This window comes from Haplochromis burtoni, unplaced genomic scaffold, assembly GCF_018398535.1.
Source record: "Haplochromis burtoni strain Fernald_Lab_line unplaced genomic scaffold, NCSU_Asbu1 Contig_247, whole genome shotgun sequence".
NCBI lineage: Eukaryota > Metazoa > Chordata > Actinopteri > Cichliformes > Cichlidae > Haplochromis > Haplochromis burtoni.
Genome location: NW_024582608.1, coordinates 368,794 through 387,293, shown reverse-complemented (window position 1 = coordinate 387,293; position 18,500 = coordinate 368,794). Strand labels below are relative to the sequence as shown.

At 39.2% G+C, this 18,500-nt stretch overlaps 1 protein-coding gene across 1 annotated transcript in view; it reads left to right on the top strand.

Moving 5' to 3' along the window:
* Positions 1 to 18,500, top strand: part of stk32a (serine/threonine kinase 32A) — a 66,034-nt gene that overhangs the window by 34,768 nt on the left and 12,766 nt on the right. The window contains exons 6-11 of the mRNA XM_005942248.3: positions 1,752 to 1,789; positions 8,539 to 8,628; positions 11,510 to 11,613; positions 13,728 to 13,844; positions 14,910 to 15,035; positions 16,394 to 16,522. Coding sequence (XP_005942310.1) covers positions 1,752 to 1,789; positions 8,539 to 8,628; positions 11,510 to 11,613; positions 13,728 to 13,844; positions 14,910 to 15,035; positions 16,394 to 16,522 — 604 coding nt within the window. The remainder of the gene's footprint in view (positions 1 to 1,751; positions 1,790 to 8,538; positions 8,629 to 11,509; positions 11,614 to 13,727; positions 13,845 to 14,909; positions 15,036 to 16,393; positions 16,523 to 18,500) is intronic.

Below are 18,500 nucleotides of genomic sequence, written 5' to 3'. Positions count from 1 at the left end.
AAACATACATTGCTTCAGCAGGACAGTGAGGTGTTACTGTGGTGCTTCTTGATGATAAACATCCACCAGCTACTGTTGATTACACTTGTTAAGCTGCTTATTAACACAAATGTCTCATTGCTTGGCAGCAATTAAGTTTATCTGGGCATATAGAAATGTTTAAGACGACCTGCTGAGGTTCAAAGCGGGCTTCAGAATCGGGAAGAAAGGTGATTTAAGTGACTTTGAACACGGCATGTTTGTTTGTATTAGACAGGTTGGTGTTTTCCCACATAACCTTCTATAGTGTGTACAGAGAATATCTGAAAAAGAGAAAATATCCAGCGAGCCACAGTTCTCTGACTGAAAATGCCTTGTTGATTCCAGAAGTCAGAGGAGATTGGCTAGACTGCTTCAAGCTAACAGGAAGGCTCAAATAGCCACTTGTTAAACCAAGGTATGAAGAATCTGTGAGCACACAGGTCAAACCTTGTAGCAGTTGGACAAGAGCACACTGAGCGTCACTCCTGTCAACTAAGAAAATAATTCTGAGGCCACAGTTCACATAGGATCACCAGAATTGGACAATAGGTGATTGGAAAAACGGTGAGGAGTCTCGTCATCAGATCTCAATTCAGTATGCCATCTTGGATGGGAGGTTTGCCTCATGGATGTCAAATTTGCAGCAACTCCATAGTCCAGTACTAATCAGCTATAAAGTGCCTAGTAAGTGCACGTTGGGTTAAAAAACATATAAAAATGTCGCCCCCCCCCCCCAAAAAAACCCCGAAAAAAACCAAAACGTGGTAGAAAATAGGAAAAAAACAAGCACATGGTGTGGAGAAGCTGTGACTTTTGAAAGGGTCTCGGCCCACACCTGCCACTCTTCTCAGGTTTCAGGTTTCTGCTCCCACAGTTTAACCTGACGCCCCCCCCGTTCTCTCATAAATAGCTAAGATTCATTTGTGTTCATCACACAGCGAATGTAAGAGATCACCATTTTAAAGTTTCCTTATTAAATATTGTTTTTTGCTTAAGTGAAATGATTCAAAAGAACTGCATGCCAGTCAGCTGTACATTCACCTCCTTTTTTAAGCAGATATAAGGCCTTTTTAGGATAAAGAAGAGAAGAATTAAGTAATTAATATGAGTAATCTCAGCTCCTTGGCAGAGATGACAGTGCCACCTACAGAAACTCAAACGTCACCAGCAGCAAATAAGACATCAGAGTACCACCCACGCTGTTTTATTCACAGGTGAACTGCGGGAATTGCTATGCACACCAGAGCCTTGTGCGCTTATCACAGTGGATGACGCAACACACCAACGTTTCAGATTTCACAGATTACTATTTTAAAGAAGACGTTATCACACAATTCCCCTGATTGCACTAAAATGACAACAGCTTCAAAGTTATAGCCTTAGTTGGATAAAATGTTTAATGTGAATGTGAAAGCGTTCTTATAATTTTGATTTTGATACATTTGAAACTCGTAAGCTTTCATTCTCCTGATTGGATCTCGAGCATCATAGTCATTTTCTAAGGTGTCTGTTCAACAAGTAATCAGTACTTTGATCCACTGTTTATTTAAGAAACACTGGTTTTTTTTAATCATTTTGATTATTTTGGGGTTTGCAAATCCCAATCATGCTTCTTCTACAAATTGTGCTGCATATCTGCACAATCACTTTGTGATTTACAAACACAAATCTGATTCCGATTTGTGATATCCGAAGATTAATTTTACTGTATTCTCTGTGTCCCTTTTCAGAGACATCAAACCTGACAACATACTACTAGATGAACATGGTAAGATGCCCTGTTTCTTTATATTTTTTTTATTAATTAATTAATTTCAGTGTCAGTGAATGAAATTTCCATCAAAAAGACTCACCGTTAAAAATTCAACACTTCAACTGCATCTAACTAAGAATTTCACCCAACCTCTAACCTCTGGGTTGCACAATTGCACAGATCAAAGTAGCTGCAATGCACAGAGACAGCTTTCACATTTACTGACTAGATAGGTCTTGCAACACAAAGCAGCACAAAGCGGGAAAATGCCTCTTACCAGAGAAGGCCTGCACAAGTGAAATCTTATGTTTTGTCCAAACTGTCAGTTTGAGTTGGCTGAAGCTGTGTGACATTTAAGCGAAGCTTTTTTTCTTTCTCTCTGAACCATGGGATGAAATAAAATGGAGTGATGTAACGGGGAGTGGAAAACAAGGTTATATTCATCATGTCTTCTCCATGTGCGAAAAGAGAAACTTAGAATTCTTGTGTGTGTGTCAGAAGGATGGAATTATCTATAGAGTTTCATAATGGGTTTTAGTGTCAGCTCTCGATTCAGTAAGTAGACGATGTTTTATTATTCTGTATTCTTCACTGTGAAGAAAAGAATGGGAATTGTTCTTATGTAAGAACGGCAAAAATAGGCTTGAATTCCAAATTTTGTTATACGAGGGAAGACTCAGTCATGACACTATGACACACAGTCGCTTAAAGTTCAGGGATTTAATCTAGAAGCATAAGTAGATAGCTGCGAAAGAGTCCGGAGACAACATTTCAAATGCAGCATCGTCCAGGTGGATGTTTTTGTGAGGTATATTCTTGACAAATGGGTTGCATAGTTGTGGATTGTGAGAACAGGTCCTACTAAAGGATATCGGGCTCTGGTGCCACCTTAGTGGATTTTTTCATCTTGGTCAGATAATTAACCTGCTGGAGGCCAGTTTGTTGGGCTCTGGTAGTGCTCCTCCTGTTCCTCGTACAAAAAAGCAGATTCTGATCCTGCTGCTGGGTTGATGGTAAATGGCCTGTATTTGTATAGCGCTTTACTAGTCCCTAAGGACCCCAAAGCACTTTACACATTCAGTCATCAACCCATTCACACACAGGTGATGGCAAGCTACCACAGCCGCCCTGGGGCACACTGACGGAGGCGAGGCTGCCGGACATTGGCGCCACCAGGCCCTCTGACTACCACCAGCAGGCAACGGGTGAAGTATCTTGCCCAAGGACACAATGACCGGACTGTCGGAGCCAGGACTCGAACCGGCAACCTTCCAATTACAAGACAAACTGGCAACTCTCGAGCCACGATCACAAGATGGCCTTTTGTGGCCCTGTCCAGCTCTCTATGTTTGAAAGCACCCATCTTTGTATCTTCACCACTTTTTAAACTGTTCTTAGAGACACAACAAACCTTCTTGTGAAGAATGTGATGGGTGTGCAATTTTGAAAGATTTGGACTATCTGTGCAACCTGAATGGGCTACAGGTACCACTCGTACACAAGTAAAAACATGGTATTATTAAAAAAAACGATCTTATTTATGCATTAATTATATTTTTATTATTATATCATATTTATTTGCACTTGTCTTTTAAGGTCATGCTAGTTTGTTTGTCATATTCCTATTTTCTCTGTTTCACCGTGTTACAGGACTGCAAATGCATCAATTGCTCTGCAGTAGGTTTTAAATCTAACTTAACAGGGACACGACTTTTAAGGTGTTTTTGTTGGTTATCATTATAGCAAAGGCTGTCTAGCAGTGCACTGCTGATATTTAAATCAGTGCATAACTAATTCACTAACTAGACTGGAGAATTATTTCCTTTGTTTTAAAAAGCCGCCTTACATCAAAGTGTCCGTTTTGTTCATATACTGCAGTGTAGTGCACACATGCACAGACACACACCCCTAAACTCCTTAGATATCAGAGGGCATGGGGCAGCTGCTCAAGAGAGCCAAGGGGATATGTGGGATGGCAGCCCTGCTGTCACAACAGGCAGACAAAGAAAGACAGACAGAGAAAGAGCGTGAGGCGAGGATACGAGACAAAGGAGGAAAGTGATGAACACACATTTCTGAAAAGATTTATCAAAGGAGAAAAAATGCAACAGACAGACAGAGATGCATAAGGAAAGAACAGAGATAAAAGCGAAAAGCAGAGAGAAAGAGCATTTGAGGGAGGGGGGGCAGCATTGACAGCTCCTGCCTAATTTCCACAGGACAACAGACGTTCACTTGTGGTTCCTGCCTGTATGTGTGTGTGTCCTTTAAAACTCACTAAGCACTTCTCTCCTCGTCATGCATTCTGCCCACACTCTTGTTTTTTTTCCCTGCATAGACCTTTAGTTTACCTCTTCACTGAAGTCTAAAACAGCATGAGGTGTCAGAGGGGGGTAGCAAGCTGTTTGCTTCTGCATTTTGAAAGCTGGAATTGACCTGTGCTCCTGTATCCCTCTGGGAGCTGCTTCATATAGAGAAAAACAATTTACTTGTGCACATGTGACTTTGCTTTGTTAAACAGCATAGCGCTTAGGATGCTGAGTGAAGCTCCAGGAGGGCCAGGTCTATTTTATCCTCTGTGAGATTATATGCACCTTTCCTACGAAAACGAACACACAGCACATTAAAAGAATATTGTGATTGAAACCACGGGTCTCTTCTCCACTACCAAAGAAACACTGATAATTGCATCTGCATACGTATGGCACGTCAGCTCACATCTGACTCATAAAAGGTAGCATGCGATCATTCTGTTTTAGAGAAAGCAGGGAGCTTTCAAGCTAACACACACCTGCAAGCTAAAATAGTAATGACTTCCATGTGTGTGTCAACTAGCAATTTTCACGGCATGAAAAACTATCACTTGAAATTGAAATTGGTGTTCTGGAATACTGGCTTTTACCTTAATGAGGAACATTAATGATTAGTATGCTTGAGGTTACTTTAACAGTCTCTACATGTGTTGAGTGAAGGCAAAGCATGTCTTCATTAAAACAATTAGATATGCTTTATTTTTTCATTATTTCACCATTATGATTTGACAGCTCAAGTGCTTCTTGTTCATTGTGGTATTATGTGGCATAAATCAGATTGCACAACAGCGTTTCGGCACACGGGGATTTGCAAGGTGGAAAAGGTGGCACCTGATTGCAGAGTTTACACACACTGTGGTGAGACAACCCGACACCAATGTCACAAACAAAGATTATTACACTAGCGAGATACTGACTGAGAAAAGCTTATTTCAGCAGACTTCAATCCATGGTCTTTGTTTTGGCATTACCTCAACAACAGCTCACAGATCAAAAAGATTATGAATATTAACAGATTAATTCCAAATATTTCTGATGCAGAACAAAATCCTTTTTGGCTCAAATGCTTTCAGTGTAATAATATTAATATAAAAAAGACTGAAACGAGGCACCAGTGCTGATTTAGTTGAGGTTCTAGACAGTTTTATTAGGAAAAAAGAGAGATGCACTGTGTTATGCTGTTTAAATAACACTTAAGAATAAACTGTAGGGGTAGTTTTCTTTCAGTCCTCAGATGGGCATTGCAACTGAAAAGAGTCATTGGTTAAAAGTGTATTAATGAAGAAATCTCTGGTTGCTTACATCTCACATGTAGTGCACAATTTGCTGGATGATGTCACTTTTTGGGAAAAATTCAGACTTTATGCTGTATGGCCCTGCAGTAAGTGTTAATACACATAACTGTGGCTACAAAAATGGATCCAAGAAATTGATTTGGGTGCATGTTGTGAGGTATTGGTAATGAAAGCCATACTAAAAATAGAAGAGCTATGCAGCAGCAGGATATGGCCTAAGCAAAGCTTGACAGTTGTCGTGGTAATCCCATAAAACACATTAGATAACTAAGCCACCAGACCTCCTGCTGAACCATTGTTCAGTGGCCACTTAAACACTCACAAGCAGGGACAGTGGGAATGGTACTTTAAAATAAAAAGAATCACCCAGGGATCCACTTAAGCTTAACTCATAATGCACCCCACGAGTCAAGAGCCGCTACTTTATTAAATCCATCCACTGTAACTGGCAAGTATTCCATGGATGCCCAACTGTTGTGACGCACCTCTTATGAGGTATTCAAAGCAATTCATTAAAATCCTGCCGCTTAACAAGATCAACAATAGGGAGTTGATTAGTGATTTGAGAAAAAAAAGGTACTCATACAAATACACACTCCACTGTTAAATCAATGTATACTACATTGCCAAGTGTATTCACTTATTCATCCCAATCATTAAATTCAGCAGTTCCAACCACTTTCATGGCCACAGGTGTATAAGATCAACTACTGAGGCATGCAGACGGCTTCTACAAATATTTGTGAAAGAATGGGTCGCTCTCAGGAGCTCAGTGAATTGTAGCATGGTACCGTGACATGATGCCACCTGTGCAACAAGTCCAGTCGTGAAATTTCCTTGCTGCTAAATATTCCACAGTCAGCGGTATTATAGCAAAGGGAGTGAGAGCAACAGCAACTCAGCCACGAAGTGTTAGGCCACATAAAATCATGGAGAAAGTCAGCGGATGCTGAGGGACACAGAGGTCACCAGCTTTCTGCAGAGCCAGTCACTAAAGACCTCCGAACTTCTTGCAGCTTTCAAATTAACTCACTCACTCATCATGGAATTGGTTTCCATGTCTGAGCAGCTGCATCCAAGCCTTACAACATCAAGCGCAATGCAAAAAAGTCTAACGCAGCAGTGTAAGTGTAAGCAGTGGAGACGTGTTTTCTGGAGTGACAAATCGTGCTTTTCCTTCTGGAAGCCTAATGGACGAGTCTGGGTTTGGCAACTGCCAGGGGAATGGTAATTGTTTGTTTGTATGGTGCCAAGTGTAAAGTTTGGTGGAGGGGTGATTATGGTGTAGGGTTGTTTTTTAGGAGTTGGGCTCACCCCAGTTTGGGGATGGTCCCTTCCTGTTCCAACATGGCTGTGCACCAGTGCACAAAGCAAGGTTTATAAAAACATGGATAAGCAAGTTTGGAGTGGGAAAACTTGACTAGACTGCACAGAGTCCTCATCTCAGTCTGATAGAACACCTTTGGGATGAATCAGAGTGGAGACTGCAGGCCAGGCCTTCTCACCATCATCAGTTTATGACTGATATTAAACCTTATGGATTGAGAACAAGATGTCAATCAAGTTCAAATGCATGTGATGGCAGACGAGCGAATACTTGGCAATATAGTGTATGTGAAGTGGGGTAAGCTGAGCTCTTTGAGGTTCCGGGGGTTTTCTATATCACAGAGAACTTGTCATTGTCATCGCACTTCTCCATTGTTGTAAACAAAGCTCAGAAAAGACTGTAGTTAAGACAGGAAACGTAGAAAGCGAAAGTCCTTCGCCAAGTTATTGTAAACTTCTGCAGGAGAAGGATCTAAATCCCCAAACTCGTGCATAGCTCAAAGCTAGAAGGCTCTGCATCTTTTGATTAATGCTATTAACACAGTAATATCAGTGAGGTGTCTGCATAGTGCCAAAACAATGTCATCCACAGCCTGTTCACCCTGCTGCCACCATCGTCCCTGTTGATCGAGAAGTTTCTGCTAATTCTTTCCTCAGGCTATGAGACTGAACTGAATTCATTCTCCACATTTCATCACTTATAATATGTTTTATTTTTTATAATTATTATTAATTTGTAAAATCTGCTTTTTTTTTCTTGTTATTAGCAAAAATGGAGTAATCTGCAATTTCGTTACATCCTTATGAAGCACAATAACTACTAAAAGGAATCTTCAATCTTGAGAAATTAACAATTATTAATACAAATAATGCAAAAACCATTAGCCTAAAAGCATGTGCTACCGGTCCTCAGAGACTCAACTCAGCCGAGGCAATGAAAACCCCGGTTCTCAATAAGCTGGTCTGAGATTGACAGTTTGCTTAAAGTCTATTCAAGACAAACTAGAAAATTTTGTCCTAGCAGTGCAGCATTTTGAGGACAGCTGTCTTTTTCTTCTCACTCCTGCGGTCTAAATTTCCTGTCTAAATCTGTCTCCTGTAAAGCAAAAACAGATGAAAACATAGAGAGATCATTTCTAACTGCTGATCTATTTTAGGTATACGGGGGTCTTGGACTTTTCCAAGCTGTGCTAGGGTGAGAGGTGTGGTATACCATGGACAGTTTGCCTGTCCACCACAGGGTTAACAGAGAGACACATACAACCACAAATACTCACATTCATACCCACAGCCAAATTAGGGACACCACTTGCCCTAACATGCAGACTCACAAACATGCAGACATACAGAACGGCCACATCCGTCCTCAAGCTTCGAATCAGGAACCTTCTTTCTGGGAGGTGACGGTGCTAACCACCATGATACTCACAGGGAAATAGGCGGAAACACAAAGAAAAACAATAAAGCCTTACTCGTACTCAAGCATCATTTGAGTGTCAACTGCTGTTTAAGCTCTGCTACACAGCTGTCACAGTGATCCAACTTCATTAACAGAGCTCCTTTGATAATAACAGAAAACCAAATATTCGTCCATGTGCTTTAGAAAAGTCACACACCAGTACCTGAAAATACTTCAGACTGCAAAAAAGCAGCAAAAGAAATGGGAATTAATAGAAAAATACATGTTAAACTTCTTGGTTTTATAACACACTATATCAGTATCTGTGTGCATGGCAAACACTGCAGTATGTGTTATATTGCAATGCAATATGACACAGGTCAGTTGTCAAGAATGAGACATTTGAGGTAACAAAATCTCTCTGTTCTTTAGGGCACGTCCATCTAACAGACTTCAACATCGCAGCCATTGTAAAAGACGACCTCAAAGCAACATCCATTGCTGGAACCAAACCATACATGGGTAAGAAAATGACATTTTGACAAGAAAAGGCTACTGGAATTGAAACGGTTTGAAACTCTGCCCTTTAATCTTAAGAAATCAACACAATAAATCTTCTTCAGCTTTCGGCGAAGTGGACTTCCACTGCTGGATGTTCTAAAGGCTGCTTCAATTTTCAGTTAGAAAAAGAATTGTGCAAATGCTGTTGCAGGGTCGGCTCTGAGATTGAGGCGGTAGTTTTTAAAAGAACAAAAACTCTTTAGTTTCAAAAATATTTAAATTATACTTTCATAAAATATTTAAATACACATGAAAAAGAGATGAAAGATGGATAGTTCACAGAGCTTGACTGAGTGAATTTACATCTGTCACTTTAATAAATTATTAATAAAAACTACATCCAATAAATAAAACTTTATTTTAAGGTGAACTTTGGATGTTAAAGCTACATTTGTATTTTTTGATGGGACCAAAAAAACCCCCCAAAATATTTGTAGTTAATATATATGTAAATATATATGTAGTGCATTATTGAGTCCGCTCCAAAGAGATCAGATAGGTTGAATAGGATTTGAGGCCAGTATGAATGATGACCATGCGTTTGGATGTGTTTGCGTGCATGCTTAAAGGGGACATGTGAATTGTGAGCTTTTTTGTTTTCTTTTTCCCTTAAAAATTGTGCATTCAGGTTAGAAAATGACCTTGGAACAATGTGTGACCAGACTCCAGGTGAATTCTCTACAGTATAATAGATAATTCATGGCTGCTCTGGGGAAAAAAAGAACCCTTCCTCCCCTTCTCTAAGAACCTTTAGTAGATAAGCTACACTTTTTCCTTTTCAGCAAGAAGGCAGAGCAAACCTAAAGGAGAGGTGGGGGATTTGTGTGAGAGCCTGCATGTTTCTGAGTATAGTTCCTCACAGTCCTGCGTGTAATATAGATAAAGATCTGCAGACGAAACGGTAAGAGATTAGCCACAGAAGGCTTTTCTACTGACTATTTAAAATCACAGATGACTAGATGATTCGCTTCCACAGAAGAATAAAAAAAGCTGTTTTATTTGTTTAATTGGATGTTTTTCTTAATCTGTTATTCATTACAGAGATAATCTGATGTAATATAGTTCAAAGAGCATGTCAATATATTTATTTTACCCCTGGGAAAAAGAATGAAATTGATGCTTTCCATCACTGAACCCTAAAAAAAATACTCAACAGAAAATGACTTAATCTCTTTTGTGCACAAGCAACCAAGGCACCGTGTACTAGACAACTTAAATGACATGTACAGATGTTACGCCTGTGGGTATGTTGATACAGATGCTACGCCTGTTTTAAATTAGTCTTTGATTAAGTTACCTAACCCGAACCCTCTGAGAAAAAAGACCAGGAATCATTATTTTATCTGCAAGAGAATATTGACCTAAAGATTGGTAATTGTGTAAAAAAAAAAAAAAAAAGTAACAAATAAATACATCCAAGTATATAATTTACTGAACTCATTATTATTATTAAAGAAAAAGTAGAGAAAGAAAGAAAGAAAAAAGGAAGTGTTGAAAAAGATACAGGTACAACAAAATGATAACAGTTGAGATGATGACACTTACGTTACCTCACTTGACCACTGTTTGAAATCGAGTACAAAAGTGCTACCATGCAAAGAATTGTTAGCCTAGCAAGAGTGAAATACCTCCAAAGTGCTGACTTCACTGTTAGCTTCCTCTATGCTGTGTTAGTGCTCTTACTAGCTATATCTTAAAAGGGGGCAATTCGGCACATGCTCATTAGGGTTCTCTCGCTACCTGTGAAAGAAATGCAAAGTTACTTTGTTAAAATAATATTATCATATACATACATATAAATATTAAAAAGGTAAGTAAGTATATTGTACTGCCACTTTTAAATACATGTATAAATATGTTTCCCAGTATATATGTTCTTAAGTATATGGGCTAAAAAAGATTTACATTACATTTTCTTAATTATTAGATGCTACTACAATAAACTGATTACTTTCAAAGTCACTTCTGTTTGAGTAGGTTAAAATGACTTGTTTTTTATTGTTACCATTTTACCCACCAAGTAGGCTGTTGTAGCACTCTGACTTCTTGCATTAAAATGAATAGTCTTGGAACAAAAGGTGCTCTGTGTCTTCCAAACACATTGACCCTACGATCCAACGTCAGAGTCTCGACTCATCACGTGAATCAGGCACTGATCCGACACCTCAAACAGCTGGGGAACGAGAAGCTCAAAACAAGAGCCCATAGCAGAATAGGCTGTTTGACATTGGCAGAAACGATTTGGGACAAAAGGTTTTCATGGTGGTAACTCTGCTGGTCAACCCACAAAATGCATTATTTAAGGCAGGGGTGGGCAATTCCAGGCCTCAAGGGCCAGTGTCCTGCAGGTTTTAGACATTTCCTTGATCTAACGCAGCTGATTTAAATGGCTAAATGACCTCCTCAACATGTCTTGAAGTTCTCCAGAGGCCTGGTAATGAGCTAATCATTTGATTCAGTTGTATTGACCCAGGGTAATATCTAAAACCTGCAGGACACCGGCCCTTGAGGCTTGGAGTTCCCCACCCCTAAAAAAGGGGAAATAAACAGGCTTTCCAATGGTAGAAGATTTATTGCCAATAAGCATTGTCACAGCAATGAAAATGATCAACCAAATCTTTTTTGTGCTAAGTTTATTTATCAAACAATTCAAGTACAGATGAAAAAAAAATGCTACAATATCCCTGGCCTCCCCCTATTTCATGTCTGGAGGAATCCTACAGTTAAAATAAACCCATCCAAACAGCCCGAGAGAAGGGAATGAAAAAACATTAATAACACAAGATGTCATAAAGTGTTATAATGCATTATTTATGTTGTACAATATTTTTTTGTCCATCAGCGCCTGAGCTCTTTCAGTCCTTTGAGGGGTCCCACCCCGGCTACTCCTTCTCTGTTGACTGGTGGTCACTGGGGATTACGGCCTATGAGCTACTAAGAGGACAGGTAATTTAGACACATACGGAGTACACCACAATGTCTACATCACAGATTACTTCTGTGCGGTCTGACACACTTAGCTGCATTCAATAATGCATAGGACGCTGAGTGCTAGAAAAATCCTGTTAGTAGGAGTTTAGACAGCCTCTACAAAACAAAAGGAAGATGAAGTTATAATTGAATCGTATGTTTAAGCTGACCTTACTGGGATAGATGTTTAATCGTTTAGTCGTGGTGCGAGACCAATCGCTGCAGAAGAGTGAGAAAATCGAATCGGAGTTATTCAGAGAGCCATATAATTGGAATTGATTTTCAAAATGATATTTATTTATCTTGTGCACTTCCCACCTGGAGAGTTTAGTTCTGATGTCATGGAAGCAAACACAGGACATGATCTTTTTCCTCGGTCCTCCTACTCCATTAGGCTGAGTATTATTAGAGCAGTGTGTTTGTTGCGGACTCAAATCCAACTGCAGCTGCATAATTTCTTCTCATATTTTAGGAGAATTACATAAACTACAGTAACCTCCCTCTGCAATGACAAGGATTCTAAGTCTTTGAAACTTATGGGAAACTGTCATGAACTTTTACTGAAATTTTCTCTTCTCACACATCTATGTATCTTTAACTGTTCAAAGTTATTAGATCTCGTCAATGTTGTGGGTTTTTTGGGACTTGACACCTCTTTTTAGTAAGGTCTCACTATTCCCAGGAGGCCTGAAAGGGTCAGGTATGATGGAGTCTTTTTTAGAACACTATGACCTGACCGTCTTCTGTTTGGTGTCATCAGTTTGTCTCTGTAGAGGCTTCAAGGACAGTCCAGGTGCTTCTTGACAGTGTAGAAACTCACTCTGTTCTCTTATCTGGAGCACTGGAACAGGAGGGGGTATAGGAAAACACCCTTTGGAAGGATAAACTGCCTTTCTTCCTTCATACCAGCTGCAACATATGTGCTTCTATCGCTTCTTCTCGATATGAAGTGTGTCCGTGATAAGTGCATCTATATTTTATACTTTATATTTGAGTCTTCTGTAAGATTATTTCTGCATGAGGAAAATCTGTTCTCACAATATTTCCATAACAATCACTTTCCACTCCCCTTTATATAAAAAAAGCATTCTGTCCTCTTTCTGACCTTATAGCTGCGTCTTCACTCGGCTGTAATATCTTCTTTCTAACCCTTCCATTACCTTCTCTGAATTTTTTGTCCTTTATCTGACCTCAAAAAGTGACATATTCTTGCTGCCTTCATCATCCCACAAAGCTGTGTCCTCTGCTTTTACAACCATCACTTATTCAGCAGATTATTAATACCTAGAAATGACATAGCTTCACTTCTCTAGTCTTTGGGTAGTTCCTTTAGTTATCTCCCCTACTTCCTTTTATTCCTCTCTCTGCACATCACCTTTACCAAGACAATATATTTTCACCTCTTCCCTCTGTCTCCTCTGGGTTTTAACACGTTTTTCATTTGACTGACGCGTTCGAACATCATCCATAAAGCAAAAGTCAGTTTCTGGGTGTTGAAAACTGGTCTGTTGGATGTGACAAAATTATTTGCCTGTTATGTACTTTCAGGTATCTTTTCAACTTCCATTCTCTCTCTTAAACTCCTGCCACTTCTTAATTATAATATATTACTCATAATATTGTAATAATTGAATTCAATCTTAACTTTCCCCCTGGGTTTGACCATTGGTTGAATGCTGAGAGTGCTAAATAGGTCACAGTTACTTAGCCTGTATTTCTCCAGCCTCAATTTTTTGCTAACTAGTAGCTGAGCAGTAGTAAATTTTGAAGACTGACACACAAACCTTAGCACTGCAGCCAGTGCATTTAATAAAAAAATGCAGATTTTTCTTTGAAAGCACATAGCCTCCGGTTCCAGTTTGTAAAAGTACAGGTGATCACAGCAATCAGCTAGGGACCAAAGTAATCACAAGGAGGTTTTTGCCAATCAGTTTAGCAATACACATTTTTCCCCCGTGACGGTGGTTGCTGGTCTCGAGGCCTCTGTGACTGGAGCTTTAGCAATTGATTTCCCAGTGACAGTCTCAGGTTGTCATGTCAGTAACACCATATCCCCTCACCTGTCTTTTGCTCTACTTTCCTTATTTCAGAGGCCATATGTGATGAAATCTAGTACACCAGCCAATGAGATCCTGCAAACATTTCACAAGGTCCATCCTAGTTACCCAGCAGCCTGGTCTTTGGAGATGAAGTCTCTTCTCAGAAAGGTAAATAAGCAGCAAGTGCATAATAAACAGCAACATAAACAAATTATATTGTTCATGCCTTTGTTTTTCCTGGTACTCTTATTGTCAGTGGGTGTCTTTGCTATTTTGTATGACATACGCTATTTTGAATTTTTCTCCAGTGTGGGAAATCTTTGTCTCCTCTGGGAAGACCATTATCCATATCTGACACCAGCACACTGAGGCTACAGAATCTTAATTAGGAGGTCACTTTCATTGCTACAGCCTCACTTGAATGCAGCACAACTTTAGAATTATAATGGAGTAGAATCAGTATTCAAACATTTAAATTAGTGATGTAGGTGAATGACAGTGTTAACTGTTAGCGGTTACTTGCATACATAAATCAATAAGGTACTATTCCAGAACAAATGCTAAAGCTGAAAATGTAGAGAGACACAGAAAAACAGACACAGGGAAGCTTATACTTTAGTATGTGTGAATAAACACTAAATACCAGCCTAAAATTAGAATAGTCTACGTGTTATTCAGTATGTCATTCAGCTGTCAAACGTGTCTTCGTCTTGTTGTAATGCTTAAAAGATGCACGGCTGTTGTAGGATTTGGCTTTTATCTTGGCAGCGATCCACTGCAGTCAAACTGTTGCATTGCTTCGTGCTCAGACTCCTCGAAGCTCATTGGCATTCCAGTTGCATGTGTATATGTGTATGAGGGAGTGAGCAGGAGAGTATAGAGAGAGACGAAAGAGATGTAAAGAATGTGAAAATGCCAGGGAAGAATTTCAGGCCCACAAATTTGTCCTTCATCTTTTATCCTTCACAACCCACTGCGTTATCCCATCACCATTAGCTTTCTATATGAGTTTCATTTTTTTCCTCCTCCTTTTGTTTCCGCCCTCTTCCTCAAGCTCCCGCCGCATGTCCCTTCTCCAGTACTTCCAACCCCCTTTGTCCCTGTATCCTCATTCTCAGACACATCCTTAAAGGCAAACATGTGCTCATGTCTCAGTGAGACTCTCCTCCTAACTTTTCAGCCATGCCTCCCCGTGGACAGTTGTTCTTACTTTAATCCTTTTGTCGCTTTCAGTTGCTGTGCATAGATGTCCAGAAACGCATTTCCTGTCTAGCAGAGCTACAGGATCTGGACTACATGTCAGACGTCAACTGGGATGCTGTGCTCAGCAAGCAGGTCCCTCCAGGTTTTATTCCAAATGTGAGTATCAGACATAAACTCAGCACTGTGGCAGTGTAGTGCGCAGCAAAATGCTCACATCTGAATGTTTATTTTTCTGCTGTATTACATTTAAATGACACAAATACAACATTGCTGTAAATCAAGGTAAGGAGCACCTAAACAAACATATACCACACTTTAAATAATCCATCCACAGAAGTCTTAAATGGCCTTAAAGCTTATTTAGAGTATCATGACACAAGTTTGTTTTTTAACGTATTAGATTATAAATACCAAAGGTTTTTCTGCCATATTTTTCCCATACTTATTTCCATACCAGTATTTCAGGTATTTACCCTAAAGCGGGTAGTGAAAAATGAAGATGAAGCCGCTGTTCAGTTAATCTTTTGTACCCTGTCTGTAAACACTGCCCCCTGCTGTTTAAGTTGGCCCAACTACTTATTGTAGATATCCAGGCAGAGTGTGCAGATGCAGAACAACAGAAAGAGTCTTAGACACGACTGAAAGCAGCTAAAGAAGCTAAAATGTGTATCTACCAGCAGCTATATAGTCAATGAGTCATTGTGGCAAAGTGGATAAAGCTAATAATGTCATTAGACAGGGAGTCAAGCTGCTTGGCTGACAAGCTCATGTAGTATCTTCTGTAATGTCAGGTTCTTCCAAGCGTTACAAAAGTTACAGCTGGTGATTGAAGGGTGTAAATGAGAATCTGCAAGTCCAAAGTAAATTTGACAGGCTCACAGAAGAGCTTTTAGAAAGAAAAGAAAACCTGTACAATAATGTGATGATCAAATAACTTTAAAAGTCTCCTAAAAGGTGACAGTAACTGTTAATGCTTTGCTCCAGAATGGAATAAATAGAGATTAATGACTGTTGGAAGTAAACAGTTAACTAAATGACTTTATCTAGTTTCAGTCTATAGCAGAGCAGAGCAGCTGGTATCCCCAGCGGTCAGGCTACCACAGCAGAGGAAAGGCACAGAGGATCGATGGGGAATTGACAGTGTCTTTCTGTTTAATTATAGGCACATGCACAGTCTTTAATCCCTTCCACACTATTAATGTTTGAATACTGAGGGAAAACTCAGCCCTTATGTTTTGTTTCCTAACTTTATAGCACTCAGCGTCTTACCTTGCTTTAGTTTGTTTTTTATCACATATTACTGTGTTCTGAAGCGCTGTTGAACATTTCATTGTCAGATATTTAGTGGTACAAAACATTTATTGATGCAAAATTCTAAATTTTCCTCATCATGTTTCTAATACAACACGGAAACCTGCATTGCCATTTGTTTTTTGTCTTGTTTTTTGACACCAAAATAGCCACGTCTATGCCTTTGATTATATGTCTTTCTTTATATGAATATGTCACTGTAGAGGCGAAGGCTAAACTGTGACCCCACATTTGAGCTAGAGGAAATGATCCTGGAGTCCAAACCACTTCACAAGAAGAAGAAAAGACTTGCTAGAAAAACCAAGGAGCATGGCTCTGATGGCTCTCCGCAGGTAAGGCCATAAATTTATACATTTAGATCATATTTACATTCTGTTATGTTAGGGTAGTTAACATATGTTTGATATTGATGATCGATAATGCATTTTTTACAACTGTGTTTATCTTAGGAAACTAACATTTCACTTAATGTTTTTGGTTTAGAATATTTTTCTCTCATTATTTTCATTAATGAGGAATGAAGAAAAAGACTGGAAGGTAAAAGGTCAAGTGAGATATGGGAGAACATACCCACACAATTTTTTCATGACGACAGTATGAACTCAGAAAGATCAAACTAGAATAAGATGCATATAAATTGTACAGGAACGTGTGTTGGATATGTTTATACTTTACCACACAACAGAAAAATATCAGATACGTCACACCTACAGTTGGCACACACACTTCAAAAAAAAGGCCCACGATCTAACCTGTTGCACGCACGCATACAGCCAATGCCAAAGTTGCAGAGTTTGCCTCGACTCTGACCCTTTGGCACAGAGGAACAATTTATGGAATTCTTTTTTTTAATAGAAGTGAAGCAATCTGTGTGGTCTAGACTCTAGAGCACACTCTTTGCCAGTTTGCAATAAGAAGTCTGAGCTGGCTCAAAGTGCACCATGTTTTATGAAAGCTGACAGCTGCTTGTGGAGGCTTGTCTAAGTGTATATATCAGTAATATCTCACTGTGTGGCCAAACAACATTTCTAAACACTTGATCCATTTTGTCAGAGAGTATGTCACCTGTTCTAAAGAAATAATAATAGCAGACTTTCAAAGAAATGTTTCTTCTGTCTAAGCGAAGGCTAAACGGAAGCAACTTTTGAGTCATTCTAGTAGTATTTAGGCAAAATGAAATGTAAGATGGCTACGTTAGAGCGCTAGTGACTCCCAACAAAGGTATCTTTGGGTTACACGGAACAATTAGCCGTAAAAACAGAAACTGCATTTTAGTTTTAAAGGACTGATATTGGAGCCAATTTTAAGGAAGTAAAGAAGCTAACTAAATGGTGTGGATTAGTAGCAGATGTGGACGTATATGAAGAAAAAATAAGATGATAGGGTGATTAAATAAATAAATTAAACATAATAGATAAGTACTTGAAATTAGTAGCCAAATGTGGGGATTAAAAATCTGGGATGTGTTTACCAAAATGAATGGCTAGCAGTTGAGGTGTTAGCCAACAGTATGGATTATGTATTAGCTGTTACAACAACCAGGTAAAATTAAAATTGTTAGCTAAAAACAATAGATAAACTGTTGTTTGGTAACTGAGTGCAATGGAATAAATAACTCTTTCATAGAAATGGATATTTCTATGTGTAGTTAGTTGTTAACTCTGCACGATTCTGCTCAGATCAGCTGATTGATCCGAGCAGAATCAACCGCATCTTTCTCACATCTTTCCTTTCCTTTATTTATTTTAAGTTATTGGCTGCTAAAAATGCTGATACAGAAAGATCGGCAAATAGCTAATATCCCACTCTGCCTACTTTATTAGATAGTAAGTAAGGGATGAATGATTGAAGTGATCATTTATGTGAGCACGTTACACGAGAAAGATTGGAAAGCATTACTTTAGCCCACTGTGACGTTTGTGCCATAATGTCACTGAACAGTGGGGCATTTGTCTTTCCTTTTAAATTGCTTTTCAAATACCAAACAGATTTTTTCTTTTATAAATGTTGTGTACAGAAAGCACAGGTCTTCCTGCTATTTCCCATGTAGACCCATTTCAAGTTTTCCCATCTTATATCTATTCAGGGATTCTATTTGCATGCAGTTTTTGATGTTTGGAGCCTATTCAATATGATGTGGCCAAACATCCTTTTCTGGAATCATATTTTGCAGTGTGTGCTAGCTGTCAGGCTGAATACTCACTTTACTGGCTATAAATATCAGTTTGTGTTTGTGCAGTGCTTTACCATATCCATTTACGCAGGGCTACTGGGGCCACTTGTGATGGATGCTTATAAGAGACAGACAAA